Raw genomic sequence first — 21,034 nt, 5'->3', positions numbered from 1 at the left:
GCCCCCCCCTACGAACCTATCAATTACAGTAAATGACTGCCCACTCTCCCCAGTCCCACAAGCTCGCTGCCTCGGAGTAATCCTTTACGCTGATCTCTCCTTCAAACCACATATCCAAGCCCTTTCCACTTTCTGCCGACTTCAACTCAAAAATATTTCACGAATCCGTTCATTCTTCACCCAAGAATCTGCAAAAACCCTAGTCCATGCCCTCATCATCTCCCGCCTTGACTCCTGCAACCTCCTGCTCTGTGGCCTCCCCTCTAACACTCTCGCACCCCTCCAATCTATTCTAGACTCTGCTGCCCGACTAATCCACCTGTCCCCCCGCTATTCCACAGCTTCTCCCCTCTGTCAATCCCTTCACTGGCTCCCCATTGCCCAGAGACTCCATTACAAAACCCTAACCATGACATACAAAGCCATCCACAACCTGTCTCCTCCATACATCTGTGACCTCGTCTCCCGGTACTTTCCCGCATGCAACCTCCGATTCTCACAAGATCTCCTTCTCTACTCCCCTCTTATCTCCTCTTCCCACAATCGCATACAAGATTTCTCTCGCGCATCACCCCTACTCTGGAACTCTCTACCACAACATATCAGACTCTCACCTACCATCGAAACCTTCAAAAAGAGCCTGAAGACACACCTCTTCCGACAAGCCTATAACCTGCAGTAACCACCGATCGACCAAACCGCTGCACGACCAGCTCTACCCTCGCCTACTGTATTATCACCCATCCCTTGTAGATTGTGAGCCCTCGCGGGCAGGGTCCTCTCTCCTCCTGTACCAGTTATGTATTGTTTAAGATTATTGTACTTGTTTTTATGTATACCCCTCCTTACATGTAAAGCGCCATGGAATAAATGGCGCTATAACAATAAATAAATAATAATAAAAAATAATAATAATAATTAACCCCCATCCCCACTCCAAATCCCCCCACACATTAAGTATCCCCCATCCCCACTCATTAACCCCCCACACATTAACCCCCATCCCCACTCATTAACCCCCACACATTAATACATTAACCCCCATCCCCACTCATTAACCCCCCACACATTAACCCCAATCCCCACTCATTAACCCCCCACACATTAACCCCCATCCCTACTCATTAACCCCCCACACATTAACTCCCATCCCCACTCATTAACCCCCCACACATTAACCCCCATCCCCACTCATTAACCCCCACACACATTAACCCCCATCCCCACTCATTAACCCCCCCACACATTAACCCCCATCCCTACTCATTAACCCCCCACACATTAACTCCCATCCCCACTCATTAACCCCCCACACATTAACCCCCATCCCCACTCATTAACCCCCCACACACATTAACCCCCATCCCCACTCATTAACCCCCCTACACATTAACCCCCATCCCCACTCATTAACCCCCCACACATTAACCCCCATCCCCACTCATTAACCCCCCCACAAATTAACCCCCATCCCTACTCATTAACCCCCCACACATTAACTCCCATCCCCACTCATTAACCCCCATCCCCACTCATTAACCCCCCACACACATTAACCCCCATCCCCACTCATTAACCCCCCCACACATTAACCCCCATCCCCACTCATTAACCCCCCCACACATTAACCCCCCTCCCCACTCATTAACCCCCCCACTCATTAATCCCCATCTACCCACATTAACACTCCCCATCTTCGGTGTCTTCAGCTCCACAGTGGAGCACTTACCACCAGCGTTCGCTCTGGGTGCCAGGGAGTGACGACAGCAGCGTGATCACATGACATGTCCGCTGCTGACGTCGCTCTGGCCCGGCGGTCAGAGCTTCAATTGTACTGGCGTCTGTATAGACACCAGTACAATTGTTCCCTGGGAGTTGGCACGCGCACCTTCTCTGCGCCAGCTGTCAGCTTGACAGCTGACATAGAGAACCGCAGACTCTCAGGCCGGGGGGGCGACAGAACGCAGCCGCCAGGGAGGACACTGCGGACCGCTGCATTAGGCGGCCCGACTGCGCCCCCTGCTGGCCGCGCCCGGGGCAGCTACCCCGACTGCCCACCCTAGTTACGCCCCTGTGTACACTGACACTACATACAGAGCTCCTGTGTATAATGTCACTGGTGATAATTGTATTATCTGTACATTACACACGATATACATGGTCATATATCTGGTAATGGTGTGGCAGTGTTTATCCCCTGCATGTGGTATTATTTGGTCACAATGTAGAGGTAATATGTAGTCTGGTCATTGTGGGATGTAATTTTACACATATTTGCTGGTGAGGACATAAATTAATGGGGTGGTTTCATAATACAAATAGAGACCATGAATCCCACCCCTGTAAATGGGAGCAGCATTACAGTAGTTATATTCTTGTACTTAGGGCAGTATTATAGTAGTTATATTCTTGGTAAATAGGAGCAGTATTATAGTAGCTATATTCTTGTACATAGGATCAGCATTACAGTAGTTATATTATTGTACATAGGAGCAGTGTTATAGTAGCTATATTCTTGTACACATGTGCAGTATTATAGCAGTTATATTCTTGTACATAGAGGCAGTATTATAGTAGTTATATTCTTGTACATAGGGGCAGTATTATAGTAGTTATATTCTTGTACATAGGGGCAGTATTATAGTAGTTATATTCTTGTACATAGGAGCAGTATTATAGTAGTTATATTCTTGTACAAAGGGGCAGTATAAAAGTAATTATTTTCCAGTACATAGGGGCAGTATTATAGCAGTTATATTCTTGTACAAAGAGGCAGTATAATAGTAATTATTTTCCTGTACATAGGGGCAGTATTAAAGTAATTACAGTAGTTTTATTCTTGCACATAGTGGCGGTATTATAGTAGTTTTATTCAAGTACACAGGAGCAGTATTCTAGTAGTTTTATTCTTGTACATAGGGGCAGTATTATAGTAGTTACATAATATTGTACATAGGGAGCAGTATTATCGTAGTTGCATACGTGTCCACAGCTTCAGTATTATAGTAGTTAGCGTATTGGCGTTTACATAGGGGTAGTATTATAATAGTTATATTCTTGTACATAGGGGCAGTATTGTAGTAGTTATATTCTTGTACATAGGGGGCAGTATTATAGTAGTTATATTCTTGTACATGGGGGCGGTGTCATAGTAGTTATTTTCTTGTGCATAGTGGGCAGTATTATAGTAGTTATATTCTTGTACATAGGGGGCAGTATTATAGTAGTTATATTCTTGTACATGGGGCGGTGTCATAGTAGTTATTTTCTTGTGCATAGTGGGCAGTATTATACTAGTTATATTCTTGTACATAGGGGGCAGTATTATAGTAGTTATATTCTTGTACATAGGGGCAGTATTATAGTAGTTATTTTCTTGTACAAAGGAGCAGTATTATAGTAGTTGCATTCTTGCACATAGGGGCAGTTGTTGTGAACTCATTTTCTGGTTTACCTCTGGCTTCTGGTGAGGGTGGTGGAGTTGTTTGTGTTGATAGAGTAGTAGAGTTCTCCATCCGGGCTCCCTCTAGTGGTGACAGTAGGTAATGAAGCTGATCTAAATGGCAGAGACCTGCCACCTGAGGAGGAGGACTGTGAGTGGACATCAGGAGTCTCTGACCGGATTTAAGACAGCCGACTCGCTAATTTTGTGCTGGTGATTTTTTCCTGCCCTGAGGTTCTGGTTTCCAGCTCTGTTCCTGCCTTCTCAAGCTAAGTGTGCTCTGCTATTTTTTTCACATGAGATTTGGTCTGGTTTACTCAGTTTTTGTGGTCAGCCAGCCCCTTCTGGGGCTGTGCTGAATTTCCATTCTTATGTCTCTGTTTTTGCCAGTTTGCTTTTTGTCCCTGATCAGATTGGTCTCTTTTTGCTCTGTCTTCAGAATATACCAGAGTGCTGATATAGGGAATTGAAGTCTAGCGACTTCAGGGTTTTTTGTTATCAGAAAGGGTACATAGGGGGCAGTATTCTAGTAGTTATATTCTTGTACATAGGGGGCTGTATTATACTAGTTATATTCTTGTACATAGGGACAGTATTATAGTAGTTATATTCTTGTACATAGGGGCAGTATTATAGTAGTTATTTTCTTGTACAAAGGAGCAGTATTATAGTAGTTGCAGTATTGCACATAGTGGCAGTATTATATTAATTGCATACTTGTCCATTGGGGCATAATTATAGTAATTATATTCCTGTACATAGGAGCAGTAATATAGTAGTTATATTCTTTCATAGAAGCAGTATTATAGTAGTTATATTCTTGTACATAGGGGCAGTATTATAGTAGTTATATTCCTGTACATAGGAGCAGTAATATAGTAGTTATATTCTTTCATAGGAGCAGTATTATAGTAGTTATATTCTTGTACATAGGAGCAGTATTATAGTAGTTATATTCTTGTACATAGGGGCAGTATTATAGTAGTTATATTCTTGTACATAGGGGCAGTATTATAGTAGTTGTATTCTTGTACATAGGAGCAATATTATAGTAGTTATATTCTTGTACATAGGAGCAGTATTATAGTAGTTATATTCTTGTACATAGAGGCAGAGGCGTAGCTAGGGTTTTGGTTCGGGGGGGGGGGGGCGAAACCTCTGAGTGGGCCCCTAACCAGAGAACCTCAGCAGATGACCACGCTGTTGCCAAAAATAATCTATATAATATATTTATTCCATTATTGCGGCGTCAGCACGGCCCCCCAGTGCGTGCCGCAATAATGGAAGAGGGAGCGTCACATGTCGCTCCCTCTCCCATCATCACCCTCTTCCTCTGACATACAACGGGTGTGCGATTTGTCGCGTCCCCGCTGTGTGACGGTCTGACTGCAGCGCAGCTCCTGACATCAGAGCAGAGCCGCCGCCGAAATCAGCGTGGGAGCGAGGAGAGGTGAGTATAATTTTTTTTTAATTTATATATTAAGTCCTGGTTGCTTGATTATGATACCCCGTATGGGGGGGAGGCAGCATAATACCCGTATGAGAGGGCAGCATGATATACCCCGTATGAGGAGGGGGCAGCATGATACCCCGTATGATGGGGGGCAGCATGATTCCTCGTATGAGGAGGGGGCAGCATGATACCCCATATGAGGGAGGGCAGCATGATACCCCATATAAGGGAGGGCAGCATGATACCCCATGAGGGGGGCTGCATTATATTCTGAAGGGGCTACATTATAGAGAAAGAAAGAAAGAAAGAAAGAACAGTGAGAGAAAGAACAGAGAGAGCGATAGAGAGGAAAGAAAGAACAGAGAGAGAGAAAGAACAGAGAGAAAGGAAGAACAGAGAGAGAAAGATTAGAGAGAGAATGAAAGAAAGATTACAGAGAAAGAAAGAGGGGAAAGAAAGAACAGAAAGAGGAGAACAGAGAGAAAGAAAGAACAGAGAGAGAAAGAAAGATTAGAGAGAAAGAGGGGAAAGAAAGAAAGAACAGAGCGAAAGAAAGAACAAAGAAAGAAAGAGAGAAAGGAAGAGGGGAAAGAAAGAACAGAGAGAAAGAAAGAATAGAGAAAGAAAGAAACAGAGAGAAAGAAACAGTGAGAGAAAGAAAGATTCTATAAATAATAATAATAATCTTTATTTTTATATAGCGCTAACATATTCTGCAGCGCTTTACAGTTTTGCACACATTTTCATCACTGTCCCCAATGGGGCTCACAATCTAAATTCCCTATCAGTATGTCTTTGGAGTGTGGGAGGAAACCGGAGTGCCCGGAGGAAACCCACGCAAACACGGGGAGAACATACAAACTCCTTGCAGATGTTGTCCTAGGTGGGATTCGAACCCAGGACTCCAGCGCTGCAAGGCTGCAGCGCTAACCACTGAGCCACCGTGCTGCCCACGGTGTAGTATAAAGATACTATAGCAGCCCGGTTCCCATTGTAGTGCCCACCTGAGCCCCCCGATGCAGGACATATCATGATCCGCTCATATGCCCGACATCACCGAGTCCAAGGTGATCCCGCTGTCCACGCTGTCGGAGACGGTGATGGATGTGAAGCATTCCCTGAGGTGCCTCCATGGTTCCGTCACAATATACTCCCGAAATTACCTCATTTCTGGTCAGCTTCCAGCACGTCACTTCCGGTGGAACATCACGTGCAAATTTTAAAGTGCTCCTCGGGGCTCTGCCGTGTACTCCTGTGTCCGCGGGAAAAGTAAGCTCCTGACCGGGGCAGACTCTCTCTTAAAATCGAGACGGTTGGGAGGTATGAATGCTTCCCACCATACACCTCATACACACATGGTTCCGCTCTATGCCTCGTACACACACGGCTCCACTCCGTACACCTAGCACACACATGGCTCCACTCAGTACACACATGGCTTAACTCCGTAAACCTTGTACACACGCAGCCACGCTCTGTACACCTTGTACACACATGGCTCTGCTCCGTAAACTTCGTACACACGCGGCTTTGCTCCGTACACCTCGTACGCACGTGGCTCTGCTCCGTACACCTCGTACGCACGCGGCTCCGCTCCGTACACCTCGTACGCACGCGGCTCCGCTCCGTACACCTCGTACGCACGCGGCTCCGCTCCGTACACCTCGCACGCACGCGGCTCCGCTCCGTACACCTCGCACACACACGGCTCCGCTCCGTACACACATGGCTTCACTCCATAAACCTTGTACACATGTGGCCACGCTCCATACACCTCATACACACATGGCTCTGCAAACCTCGTACACATGCGGCTCTGCTCCGTACACCTCGTACACACACAGCTCTGCTACATTCACCCTGTAAAGTTCTCCTTACCCCACACAGAAAGTTCCCTTCATCCAGCACCATGACAACCAGCATGGCAGAGTCCTGCACACAGAGAGCCCCCTGATCATGTGACCTCGACTCCTCCCCTTCTGTGACCTCATCACAGGTCCTGTGGCAGCCGGAGAAGATAACATAGCAGCGGCAGAGCAGGGAGATGATCGATTCTCCTTTTCTGCCGCAGATACAGTAATTACAGCGTAAATCCGGGTGGGCCCCCTCTGCCCCCCCCCGGTAGCTACGCTATGGCATTATTATAGTAGTTATATTCTTGTACATAGGGGCAGTAATATAGTAGTTATATTCTTGTACATAGGAGCAGTATTATAGTAGTTATATTCTTGTACATAGGGGCATTATTATAGTAGTTATATTCTTGTACATAGGAGCAGTATTATAGTAGTTATATTCTTGTACATTGGAGCAGTATTATAGTAGTTATATTCTTGTACATAGGTGCAGTATTATAGTAGTTATATTCTTGTACCTAGGGGGCAGTATTATAGTAATAATATTATTGTACATAGGAGCAGTATTATAGTAGATATATTCTTGTACATAGGGGGCAGTATTATAGTAGCTATATTCTTGTACATGGGGCAGTATTATAGTAGTTATATTCTTGTACATAGGGGGCAGTATTATAGTAATAATATTATTGTACATAGGTGGCAGTATTATAGTAGTTATATTCTTGTACATAGGAGCAGTATTATAGTAGTTATATTCTTGTACCTAGGGGGCAGTATTATAGTAATAATATTATTGTACATAGGTGGCAGTATTATAGTAGTTATATTCTTGTACATAGGAGCAGTATTATAGTAGTTATATTCTTGTACCTAGGAGGCAGTATTATAGTAATAATATTATTGTACATAGGATCAGTATTATAGTAGTTATATTATTGCACATAGGGGGCAGTATTAAAGTAGTTGCCTACGTGTCCATAGGTTGAGCATTATAGTAGTTATAGTCTTGTACGTAGGGACCGTATTATAGTAGTTATATTCTTGTACATAGGAGCAGTATTAAAGTAGGTATATTCTTGTACATAGGGGCAGTATTATAGTAGTTATATTCTTGTACATAGGGGGCAGTATTATAGTAGTTATATTCTTGTACATAGGGGCAGTATTATAGTAGTTATATTCTTGTACACAGAGGCAGTATTATAGTAGTAATATTCTTGTACATAGGGGCAGTATTATAGTAGTTATATTCTTGTACCTAGGGGGCAGTATTATAGTAATAATATTATTGTACATAGGTGGCAGTATTATAGTAGTTATATTCTTGTACATAGGATCAGTATTATAGTAGTTATTATTATTATTATTATTATTATTATTATTATTTATAGCGCCATTTATTCCATGGCGCTTTACATGTGAGGGGGGTATACATAAAAACAAGTACAATAATCTTAAACAATACAAGTCATAACTGGTACAGGAGGAGAGAGGACCCTGCCCGCGAGGGCTCACAATCTTCAAGGGATGGGTGATAATACAGTAGGCGGGGGTAGAGCTGGTCGTGCAGCGGTTTGGTCGATCGGTGGTTACTGCAGGTTATAGGCTTGTCGGAAGAGGTGGGTCTTCAGGCTCTTTTTGAAGGTTTCGATGGTAGGTGAGAGTCTGATATGTTGTGGTAGAGAGTTCCAGAGTAGGGGTGATGCGCGAGAGAAATCTTGTATGCGATTGTGGGAAGAGGAGATAAGAGGGGAGTAGAGAAGGAGATCTTGTGAGGATCGGAGGTTGCGTGCAGGAAAGTACCGGGAGACGAGGTCACAGATGTATGGAGGAGACAAGTTGTGGATGGCTTTGTATGTCATGGTTAGGGTTTTGTAATGGAGTCTCTGGGCAATTGGGAGCCAGTGAAGGGATTGACAGAGGGGAGAAGCTGGGGAATAGCGGGGGGACAGGTGGATTAGTCGGGCAGCAGAGTTTAGAATAGATTGGAGGGGTGCGAGAGTGTTTGAGGGGAGGCCGCAGAGCATGAGGTTGCAGTAGTCAAGGCGAGAGATGATGAGGGCATGGACTAGGGTTTTTGCAGATTCTTGGGTGAGGAATGAACGGATGCGTGAAATATTTTTGAGTTGAAGTCGGCAGGAAGTGGAAAGGGTTTGGATATGTGGTTTGAAGGAGAGATCAGCATCAAGGATTACTCCGAGGCAGCGAGCATGTGGGACTGGGGAGAGTGGGCAGTCATTTACTGTAATTGATAGGTTCGTAGGGGGGGTCACGTGAGATGGGGGAAAGATGATGAATTCTGTTTTGTCCATGTTGAGTTTCAGATATCTAGTGGAGAAGAAGGATGAAATAGTGGACAGACATTGAGGGATTCTGGTTAGTAGGGAGGTGATATCTGGTCCAGAGATGTAGATCTGTGTGTCATCAGCATAAAGATGATACTGAAAGCCATGAGATTCTATGAGCTGTCCCAGGCCAAAGGTGTAAATAGAGAACAGCAGGGGCCCTAGGACTGAACCTTGTGGGACTCCGACAGATAGGGGGCGAGGTGAGGAGGTGGTGTGTGAGTGGGAGACGCTGAATGTCCGGTCTGTTAGGTATGATGAGATCCAGGAGAGGGCCAAGTCTGTGATGCCGAGGGATGAGAGGGTCTGTAATAATAGGGAATGGTCCACTGTGTCAAAGGCAGCCGACAGGTCCAGGAGGAGGAGGACAGAGTAGTGTCGCTTGCTCTTGGCAGTTAAGAGGTCATTGGTGACCTTAGTAAGGGCAGTTTCAGTGGAGTGGTGTGACCGGAAGCCAGATTGTAAGCGGTCGAAGAGGGAGCAAGAAGAGAGATGGGAGGACAGTTCAAGGTAGACGTGTTGTTCCAGTAGCTTGGAGGCGTATGGGAGAAGTGATATAGGGCGATAGCTAGATACAGAGGATGGGTCAAGAGAGGGCTTTTTGAGGATAGGTGTGATGGAGGCATGTTTAAAGCTTGAGGGGAAAACACCAGTTGTTTGTGATAGGTTGAAGAGATGGGTTAGGGTTGGGATGAAGACTGTGGTGAGGTTTGGGATGAAGTGGGATGGGATCGGGTCGAGTGCACAGGTGGTGAGATGTGATCTTGAGAGTAGAGTGGAGAGTCGATCTTCTGTAATGGTGGAGAAGTTGGTTTTGAAGGTGGAGGGCTGGGAAGTCGGGAGGAAGGGCTCTGGGGGTTGTTGACCAAAACTGTCCCTGATGTTATCAATTTTCTGCTTGAAAAATGAGGCAAAGTCTTCAGCTGAGATGAGTGGGGAGGGAGGAGGTGCTGGGGGGCGGAGGAGAGAATTGAAGGTGTTGAATAACTGTTTAGGGTTGTGAGACAGGGAGGATATGAGAGATGAGAAGTAGGTTTGTTTAGCTGTGGCGAGTGTGGTCTTGAAAGTAGTGAGGGACTGTTTGAATGCGATGAAATGCTCGTTGGAGTGGGATCTTTTCCATCTGCGCTCAGCAGCCCTGGAAGCTCGCCTCAGCTCTTTGGTCAGGCTGGTGTGCCAGGGCTGTCTGTTGATTTTGCGAGTTTTGGTATGTGTAAGTGGGGCAGCGGATTCCAAAGCTACAGCTATTGTGGTGTTATATAGAGCGGCAGCGTCATCCGCATTGTGTAAGGAACTTATATCTGTAAGAGGGAGGAGGGATTCGGAGAATGAGTGTAGGTCAAGGTGTTTAAGATTCCTGCGAGGGTGTGAAAGTTTGTGGGGTGGGGATTGTAGACATGGAGTGAAGAGGGAAGAGAATGTGAGCAGGTTGTGGTCAGAGAGAGGAAGAGGTGAGTTAGAGAGGTTAGATAGGGAGCAGAGGCGGGTGAAGATGAGGTCCAGTGTGTGGCCATCTTTGTGGGTGGCTGTAGAAGACCATTGAGTGAGGCCGAAGGAGGAAGTGAGAGATAGAAGTTTAGTGGCAGCTGAGAGGGAAGTGTCAATGGGGATGTTGAAGTCGCCCATGATGATAGTAGGGATGTCCACGGAAAGGAAATGAAGTAACCAGGTGGTGAAGTGGTCAAAGAAGGTGGTGGCTGGCCCTGGGGGGCGGTAGATGACAGCCAGTTGGAGGTTGGAGGGGGAGTAGATGCGCACAGAGTGCACCTCAAAGGAAGGGAGGGTAACAGAGGGTGGCAGTGGGATTGGGGTGAAGGAGCAGGTATCTGACAGGAGAAAACCAACTCCTCCACCATGTTTGCTGCTGGGGCGGGGGGTGTGAGAAAGGTGGAAGCCGCCATACGAAAGTGCAGCAGGAGAGTTATATTCTTGTACCTAGGGGGCAGTATTATAGTAATAATATTATTGTACATAGGATCAGTATTATAGTAGTTATATTATTGCACATAGGGGGCAGTATTAAAGTAGTTGCCTACGTGTCCATAGGTTGAGCATTATAGTAGTTATAGTCTTGTACGTAGGGACCGTATTATAGTAGTTATATTCTTGTACATAGGAGCAGTATTAAAGTAGGTATATTCTTGTACATAGGGGCAGTATTATAGTAGTTATATTCTTGTACATAGGGGGCAGTATTATAGTAGTTATATTCTTGTACATAGGGGCAGTATTATAGTAGTTATATTCTTGTACATAGAGGCAGTATTATAGTAGTAATATTCTTGTACATAGGGGCAGTATTATAGCAGTTATATTCTTGTACACAGGAGCAGTATTATAGTAGTTATATTCTTGTACATAGGGGCAGTATTATAGCAGTTATATTCTTGTACATAGGGGCAGTATTATAGCAGTTATATTCTTGTACATAGGACCAGTATTATAGTAGTTATATTCTTGTACCTAGGGGGCAGTATTATAGTAGTTGTATTCTTGTACATAGGGGGCAGTATTATAGCAGTTATATTCTTGTACATAGGACCAGTATTATAGTAGTTATATTCTTGTACCTAGGGGGCAGTATTATAGTAGTTGTATTCTTGTACATAGGGGGCAGTATTATAGTAGTTGTATTCTTGTACATAGGGGGCAGTATTATTGTAGTTATATTCTTGTACATAGGAGCAGTATTATAGTAGCTATATTCTTGTACATAGGAGCAGTATTATAGCAGTTATATTCTTGTACATAGGGGCAGGATTATAGCAGTTATATTCTTGTACATAGGACCAGTATTATAGTAGTTATATTCTTGTACCTAGGGGGCAGTATTATAGTAGTTGTATTCTTGTACATAGGGGGCAGTATTATAGTAGTTGTATTCTTGTACATAGGGGGCAGTATTATAGTAGTTATATTCTTGTACATAGGAGCAGTATTATAGTAGCTATATTCTTGTACATAGGAGCAGTATTATAGTAGTTATATTCTTGTATATAGGAGGCAGTATTATAGTAGCTATATTCTTGTACATAGGAGCAGTATAATAATAGTTATATTCCTGTACATAGGAGCAGTATTATAATTGTTATATTCTTGTATATAGGGGCAGTATTATAGTAGTTATATTCTTGTACATAGGGGGCAGTATTATAGCAGTTATATTCTTGTACATAGGGGCAGTATTATAGCAGTTATATTCTTGTACATAGGACCAGTATTATAGTAGTTATATTCTTGTACCTAGGGGGCAGTATTATAGTAGTTGCATTCTTGTACCTAGGGGGCAGTATTATAGTAGTTATATTCTTGTATATAGGAGGCAGTATTATAGTAGCTATATTCTTGTACATAGGAGCAGTATAATAATAGTTATATTCCTGTACATAGGAGCAGTATTATAATTGTTATATTCTTGTATATAGGGGCAGTATTATAGTAGTTATATTCTTGTACATAGGGGCAGTATTATAGCAGTTATATTCTTGTACATAGGGGCAGTATTATAGCAGTTATATTCTTGTACATAGGACCAGTATTATAGTAGTTATATTCTTGTACCTAGGGGGCAGTATTATAGTAGTTGTATTCTTGTACATAGGGGGCAGTATTATAGCAGTTATATTCTTGTACATAGGACCAGTATTATAGTAGTTATATTCTTGTACCTAGGGGGCAGTATTATAGTAGTTGTATTCTTGTACATAGGGGGCAGTATTATAGTAGTTGTATTCTTGTACATAGGGGGCAGTATTATAGTAGTTATATTCTTGTACATAGGAGCAGTATTATAGTAGCTATATTCTTGTACATAGGAGCAGTATTATAGCAGTTATATTCTTGTACATAGGGGCAGTATTATAGCAGTTATATTCTTGTACATAGGACCAGTATTATAGTAGTTATATTCTTCTACCTAGGGGGCAGTATTATAGTAGTTGTATTCTTGTACATAGGGGGCAGTATTATAGTAGTTGTATTCTTGTACATAGGGGGCAGTATTATAGTAGTTGTATTCTTGTACATAGGGGGCAGTATTATAGTAGTTATATTCTTGTACATAGGAGCAGTATTATAGTAGCTATATTCTTGTACATAGGAGCAGTATTATAGTAGTTATATTCTTGTATATAGGAGGCAGTATTATAGTAGCTATATTCTTGTACATAGGAGCAGTATAATAATAGTTATATTCCTGTACATAGGAGCAGTATTATAATTGTTATATTCTTGTATATAGGGGCAGTATTATAGTAGTTATATTCTTGTACATAGGGGGCAGTATTATAGCAGTTATATTCTTGTACATAGGGGCAGTATTATAGTAGTTATATTCTTGTACATAGGGGCAGTATTATAGTAGTTATATTCCTGTGCATAGGGGGCAGTATTATAGCAGTTATATTCTTGTACATAGGGGCAGTATTATAGTAGTTATATTCTTGTACATAGGGTCAGTATTATAGTAGTTATATTCTTGTACATAGGAGCAGTATTATAGTAGTTATATTCTTGTACATAGGGGGCAGTATTATAGCAGTTATATTCTTGTACATAGGGGCAGTATTATAGTAGTTATATTCTTGTACATAGGGTCAGTATTATAGTAGTTATATTCTTGTACATAGGGGGCAGTATTATAGTAGTTATATTCTTATACATAGGAGCAGTATTATAGTAGTTATATTCTTGTACATAGGGGCAGTATTATAGTGGTTATATTCTTGTACATAGGAGCAGTATTACAGTAGCTATATTCTTGTACATAGGAGCAGTATTATAGTAGTTATATTCTTGTACATAGGGCCAGTATTATAATAGTTATATTCTTTTACATAGGAGCAGTATTATAGTGGTTATATTCTTGTACATAGGAGCAGTATTATAGTAGTTATATGCTTATACATAGGGGCAGTATTATAGGAGTTATATTCTTGTACATAGGGGCAGTATTATAGTAGTAACAATCTTATAAGGAGGAATAGTAACAATCTTTAGCTTTATTTCTTCAGACAAAAAGTATAGGTGATAATTTAAGCTTAAACAACCTTGTTTTTTTTTAATTTTTACGTTAAGGAATTGTTTTTATTCCGCTTTTGAGTGCTGGATATTTTTCTACATTCTACATTTTTTTATTCCTGGAGGCCATACTAATCCATGCTCCATTGAACAGTGCGTCTGCTGTACACTTTAGCATTATTATAGTAGTTATATATTTGGACATGGGGTCAGTATAGCAGTACAGACAGACGATCTGTCAAGGTTATGAATTGTTTGGAAGACGCTATGTGTGGTCAGAAACTTATGTCTGCTTAGGCCTCTTTCACACATCAGGTTTTCTGCTTCAGGCGCGATCCGGCGCTTTTGACTAAAACCGGATCCGTCGAAATGCAATGCCGGATCCGGTTTCCCCCCCATTGACTTGCATTAGAGCCGGATCGAGCCGGATGGCCATGCGTTTCATCCGATTTTCGCCGGATCCGGCAATGTGACGCGATCCGGCGTCTGGAAAAAACGGTGACTGTAACGTTTTTTGTATCCGTCAAAAAAGCCGGACACGCCGGATCCGGCGTGTCCGGCTTTTTCATACAATGAAAGCCTATGAGCGCCGCAATGCGCCGGATCCGGTTTCTTTGGTCTGAGCATGCTCAGTAGCTCTGCCCACAGGACATATATAAAAGCAAGACAATGGGACCCTCAGCCACACCCAACATGCCACCCAAGCCAAGAACCAGGAGCAGGAGAAGGCAGCAGACATCTGCAGCAGCAGCACCATCAGCACCACCCCAAATGGAGCAGCATGCTGAACAACGGGAGGGGAGTCCAGCAGCAGATGAGAGACGGTAATTATCAAATCCCCCATTCCTCCAAACTAGGGCTATGGAATATCAAGATATTCATTGGCCCTTTGTTTCTCTTTATTCAACAGCCGCCCAATAGTTGCAGCGGCAGCAGCAGAAACACCACCCACAGCCATGGAGTCTGGCCATGAGGAAGACAGCACATCTTCTGGGAGCCCTCCCTCGCATCGTCAGCGTTTGACGGTAAGTTTTTATTTCCAAAATCCATCATCTCTGTAATATATGTCTATTCATTGCCTTTTATTTCAAAACAGGAATCACAAGATGAAGAGGAGCTCCCAGAAGAAGAAGGAAGGGGTGGACAGACACTTGGAGTGGGCTCACAATTGGTAAGTTTTTTGCATCAAACGCAGAAACACAACATCACACTACACACAACACATAGAAAACAATGTTCTGCAGACCACACACAGCAAACAAATGCCTACATCCAAAGACATAACATTTTTTGTTTTCTTCTCTAGTCTTCCCAATCTGGTGCTCGGCCAAGAGGTCCTCGCAGTGCCTCCCAGGGTCGTCGGCGACAGCAACGCGGCGGTCACCAGCGTGTAAGTATAAATATTTTTGCTTTGTTTTTTTTGCACTTTTTATTTCATTTCTTTTGTGGAGGCTAATTATGTTATTTTTGTCTTTTTCTTTAACAGCCTTCACAGCGTGCTCCCGACTCGGACGGTGAGGATGGAGGGATTGATGTGGACCGCCTCATCGATCTCGTCAGAGAAAGGGAGCCGCTCTGGAATATGGCTGACCGACGCCACGCTGACCTGATCGTTACCCGACGACTCTGGGAGGAAATCTGTTCGCTCCTTGTGGACCACTGGGAGGACCTCGAAGCTCGGGCCCAGATTAAAGAGCGTAAGTATATACAGTACCGGTTGCTTGATTTAAACCAGTGTTTCCCGAACTCCAGTCCTCGTGGTCCCCACGGATCATGTGTTCAGGATTTCTATTTACTTTGGAAATCCTGAAAACATGACCCCTGGGGACCATGAGGACTGGAGTTTGGGAAACACTGATGTTGTATACTAACCACTTTGTCCTTTCTCGTTTCAGGGGAGAGAATTGTGAAGCGGTGGCGGTCTGTGAGGGATCGTTTCAAGAAGGAGTTCAATAAAGAGATGCGGGCCCCGAGTGGATCTGGAGGACGCAGGAGCAAGTACAAGTACGCACGAGCCCTGTCGTTCCTCCGGGAGACAATGCTCACCAGAAGGTAAATATTACACACCACATGTGACAAAAAAATGTTTAGATGTAACTTTTTTTTTTCAGCCAGGGCCATACCATGTCACTATTTTAATTGTTTTTTTTTCTCTTTATTCCACAGCACGGTGAGCAGCACTCGGGAGCCTGCACGATTGGACCCTTCTGAGGCGATCCCTGAGGAGACCGGCACCGAGGGACACTTCGACCGCCCCGGTACATCTGCACCTTCCCAGCCTTCCCACACATTCGACCCATCTGTCCCATCCACCAGCACAGGAGCATCGTGGCCGCCTACATTACATGAAGCTGCCGGTGAGGAAAACCCTATTCCTTTTACCCCACCCTTCTGCCCCTGCCACCTCTAGTACACCTGTGGGTACTGGGCGGCAGCGGCAGAGGGGTCAGGAAAAGACTTATGGGCCAGAGTTCTTGCATCTGAATGCATCTTTCCAGAACTGTCTAAAAGTCTTGTCAGAGCAAATCTCAGCAGGCTATCAGCAGATCAACTCCAGCATTCTGGAGGTGAAGACACTTCTGCAAACCATGCATTCAGAAGCAAGATCTTCGCCAAACCACACCTTTTTCAGGTCTGTTGTGGAGCGCATGGAAACGCTCTCTCCTGACCAGCAGATGCATGTAATGCATTCATGCCACGCTGCTCTCCAGCAAGTTACCTCCCAACCTCCTCCTCCCACCACAGTAGTTCCTCCACCTGCACCCCCTCCAGCCACTTTCCATCCTCCCCCTCCTATTACATCTACACCCCCTCCAGCCGCTTTCCATCCTCCCCCTCCTATTACATACCATCCACCTCCCCAGCACCATCCACCTCCCCAGCACCATCCACCTCCCCAGCACCAGCAACCTCCCCAGCACCAGCAACCTCCCCAGTACCAGCAACCTCCCCAGTACCAGCAACCTCCCCAGTACCAGCAACCTCCCCAGTACCAGCAACCTCCCCAGTACCTGCAAACTCCCCAGTACCAGCAACCTCCCCAGTACCAGACATCTCCCCACTTCCAGCAACCTGCCCCGTACCAGACATCTCCCCACTTCCAGCAACCTGCACCGTACCAGACATCTCCTCACTTCCAGCAACCTGCCCCGTACCAGACATCTCCCCACTTCCAGCAACCTGCCCCGTACCAAACTCCTTCCCCATACAACTTGCCATCAACATCATCTGCTCCTACAGTCCCTGCCCAACCCTCCACTCCACCACCCACCACCTCTTCTGCTTCCCACATGTCCACCCATTCTGTAGTTTTTTCCACACCTTCACCTCTAACTGTTCCTTCCCCACCACGATCCCAGTCCTCTCTCCACACTCCCAGTGTCGAAGTGTCCCGCAGCCCCTACAGCAGTATTTCCACCACACACTACACAGATTTATAATGTGTGTATTTAAATAAAAATGACCAGTTTTATGGTTTCAGTTTTATGGTTTCAAAGCTTTATTAAACAAGTTTATTAAAATTTTAAAAAAGTTTACTAAAAAAACCATTTTTCAATAAAAGTTAAATTATTTTACACTGGTTGTCTGTCATTTCTTTCTGCGGCGAAAAAGGTTAAATACCGGGTATTTAAAAGGTGAAATGGTATTCAAAACCAGGTATATAACTGTGGGTAAATTTTAGCTTTTTGCCACAGTTGTGTTCCTGGTTGTGTTTGAAGCAAAGTATTTCACCTAAAAAGTTGTGTTTATTGTTGGTGATTTCCTAACAATGTACACAACTTTTGTTAAAAGGTGAAATACTTTGCATAAAACACAACCAGGTACACACCTGTGGCCTAAAGCTAAAAATAGAGACCATGACAAGATAGCCAACTTTGGTTGGCAAAGGTATATACTGTTGGTACAGAAGGTACACAAGTTTAGGGCACAAATCTTTCACACTCTGTCATCCTGCCAGTGTACTCTGCCTTGTGGTGACATAAAGTATAGTGCAAAATTGTCCCTCATTACTGAAACCGTCACAGAACTTCTAGTGGTAATGTCATGGTAATCTTGCAAGGTGGTTTCTTCAGAGGTGTCCTCAATGGAAATGGGTTCCTTGCAGATAACAAAATTGTGGAGTACCACGCACGCTTTGATCACCTCGTCCACAGTTTCTGTCTTGAGGTTGATCGCAGTCAATAGGACCCGCCATTTGGCTGTCAGAATACCAAAGGTACATTCAACCATTCTTCTTGCTCTTGTGAGGCGGTAATTAAAAATGCGTTTTGGTCTTGTCAATCCTCTGCTAGAGTACGGTTTCAAAAGGTGTTCTGACAGCTGGAAGGCTTCATCCCCTACACAGACAAATGGCATAGGTGGACCAGATGTTTGCGGCAGCGGTCTAGGTGGTGGGAACTGGAAGGTGTTTCCATACAGTTTACGCCCCATGGCAGACAGTTTGAAAACTTGAGAGTCATTGGAGCGGCCATAGGCCCCAATATCAACCGCAATAAATTTGTATTCCGCGTCAGCGATGGCCATGAGGACAATTGAAAAATATTTCTTGTAATTGAAATATTCCGATCCAGATCCAGCTGGCTTTACAATGCGGATATGTTTCCCGTCCACAGCGCCCAAGCAGTTGGGAAACTGACATATCTGTTGAAACTTGTCAGCAATTTCAATCCACCTCTCTGTTGTGGGCTCTGGTAAAAACTCTTCAGCTAAGGAGTCCCACAGTGCACGGCATGTGTACTTCACAATTCCAGATATGGTGGAAATCCCGAGTCTGTACTGGAATTGCAGTGACGAAAGGGATTCTCCAGTTGCAAGAAATCTGTGGGGAATTAACAAACAATAAATTAGTTTTAAATCACAGCATTACATACCAAAACTGACCTAACACTTGGAGATACAAACTACCACCAACAAGATTGCAGTGAAAGTGTGCTCTGATGCGAGCACATCCAATAAATGTGGCTTACCTTAAAGTCACCATCAGACGCTCTGCGGGTGAAACAGAGAAGCGGCAATAGGTGTCCGCTTTTCTTATGAGGTGTGCAATGCGCTCCACCAAGTAATCAAAATTCTCCATTTTCATCCTAACATATCCAAAAAATTTATCCGGGTTTCGTCGAAGGTCCATGCAGAGTGTAGAATAGACCCCACGCGTCATTCTCTTGGCTGTGATGGGGTGGATCCACAAACGTCGTCTACGATGCCTGATGCGCTGCTGTCTCGCTCTCTCCTTCTCCAGAACAATCACCCTCAAACGATTCGCCTCCGCTATAAAATCCGCCAAATTCTTCAAAATATTTCCAATGACAACATCCATCTTCGCCAGTAACTTGCTCTTCTCTCCAACCTGCACTTTCTCCTCTACAACCTGTCAAAGAAGGGCTGTAGGAACACGCTATATATAGTTTTCCAGTAGCCAATCCCGTTCGGAAGGCCACAAGGGTCAATTTTAAAAACCGGATGCGGCGTAATCCGTCGAAAAACGGATAGAAAAACGGATGAACCGGATGAGACGGATCCGGTTTTGTCAAGAACAAGACGGATCCGGCAGAAAACCGGATCCGTCACATCCGGTTTTACTAAACATTTGCCGGATCCGGCGTTCCGGCACGACGCCGGATCGCGCCTGACGCCGAAAACCTGAAGTGTGAAAGTAGCCTTAGAAATGTGAAATGTCATGGCATTAAATGAAGATTACGGCAAATATTTTAAAGATGTAAAGACATGCAGTGATCAGATAAGGTAGAATTATCTTTTTTCTTTTTTTACATGTTTACTTAACCAGGTCATTTTAAGGTAATTTTAGACCAATGGATATGAAAGAAGAGATGTCAGTCTTTGAAGCAGCCTCTAAGACAGGCCTGCATAACATATGGCTTGCGGGTCACATACGGCCAGCCATGGTATTTGCTGTGACCTGTAGAGCTGTCCAGGAGACACCGCTCCCTTCTTCCTATATTCAAATATATTTTCATTATTATGGAGAGGGGCACTGTGTGTAGGTGGAGGGGATATTATGGAGAGGGGCACTGTGTGAAGGTGGAGGAGATATTATGGAGAGGGGCACTATGTGTAGGTGGAGGAGATAATATGGAGACGGGCACTGTGTGAAGGTGGAGGAGATATTATGGAGAGGGGCACTATGTGTAGGTGGAGGAGATAATATGGAGAGGGGCACTATGTGTAGGTGGAGGAGATAATATGGAGAGGGGCACTATGTGTAGGTGGAGGGGATATTATGGAGAGGGGCACTGTGTGTAGGTGGAGGGGATATTATGGAGAGGGGCACTGTGTGTAGGTGGAGGAGATATTATGGAGAGGGGCACTGTGTGTAGGTGGAGGAGATATGGAGAGGGGCACTGTGTGTAGGTGAAGGAGATATTATGGAGAGGGGCACTATGTGTAGGTGGAGGGGATATTATGGAGAGGGGGCACTATGTGTAGTAGGAGGAGATAATATGGAGACGGGCACTGTGTGAAGGTGGAGGAGATATTATGGAGAGGGGCACTATGTGTAGGTGGAGGAGATAATATGGAGAGGGGCACTATGTGTAGGTGGAGGAGATAATATGGAGAGGGGCACTATGTGTAGGTGGAGGAGATATTATGGAGAGGGGCACTGTGTGTAGGTGGAGGAGATAATATGGAGAGGGGCACTATGTGTAGGTGGAGGGGATATTATGGAGAGGGGCACTGTGTGTAGGTGGAGGAGATATTATGGAGAGGGGCACTGTGTGTAGGTAGAGGAGATATGGAGAGGGGCACTGTGTGTAGGTGAAGGAGATATTATGGAGAGGGGCACTATGTGTAGGTGGAGGGGATATTATGGAGAGGGGCACTATGTGTAGGTGGAGGAGATAATATGGAGAGGGGCACTATGTGTAGGTGGAGGGGATATTATGGAGAGGGGCACTGT

At 44.3% G+C, this 21,034-nt stretch overlaps 1 protein-coding gene across 2 annotated transcripts in view; it reads right to left on the bottom strand.

The window, feature by feature from the left end:
- The window catches only part of CCN4 (cellular communication network factor 4), a 171,099-nt gene that overhangs the window by 102,626 nt on the left and 47,439 nt on the right, over nucleotides 1-21,034 (bottom strand). The window contains exon 1 of one of the 2 annotated variants that reach the window (XM_073590359.1): nucleotides 6,774-6,819. The exons of the other annotated variant lie outside the window; for it this stretch is intronic. Within the exon in view, the coding sequence (XP_073446460.1) occupies nucleotides 6,774-6,818 (45 nt within the window). The 5' untranslated portion in view covers nucleotide 6,819. Of the gene's footprint in view, nucleotides 1-6,773; nucleotides 6,820-21,034 lie in introns of those variants that run through there. 2 annotated transcript variants of the gene reach the window in all.

Source organism: Dendrobates tinctorius, unplaced genomic scaffold, assembly GCF_039654945.1.
Source record: "Dendrobates tinctorius isolate UK_male_01 unplaced genomic scaffold, ASM3965494v1 ptg000116l, whole genome shotgun sequence".
Lineage (NCBI taxonomy): Eukaryota > Metazoa > Chordata > Amphibia > Anura > Dendrobatidae > Dendrobates > Dendrobates tinctorius.
The sequence above is the reverse complement of the archived record's forward strand: the minus strand, read 5'-3'. Positions and strand labels throughout refer to the sequence as shown.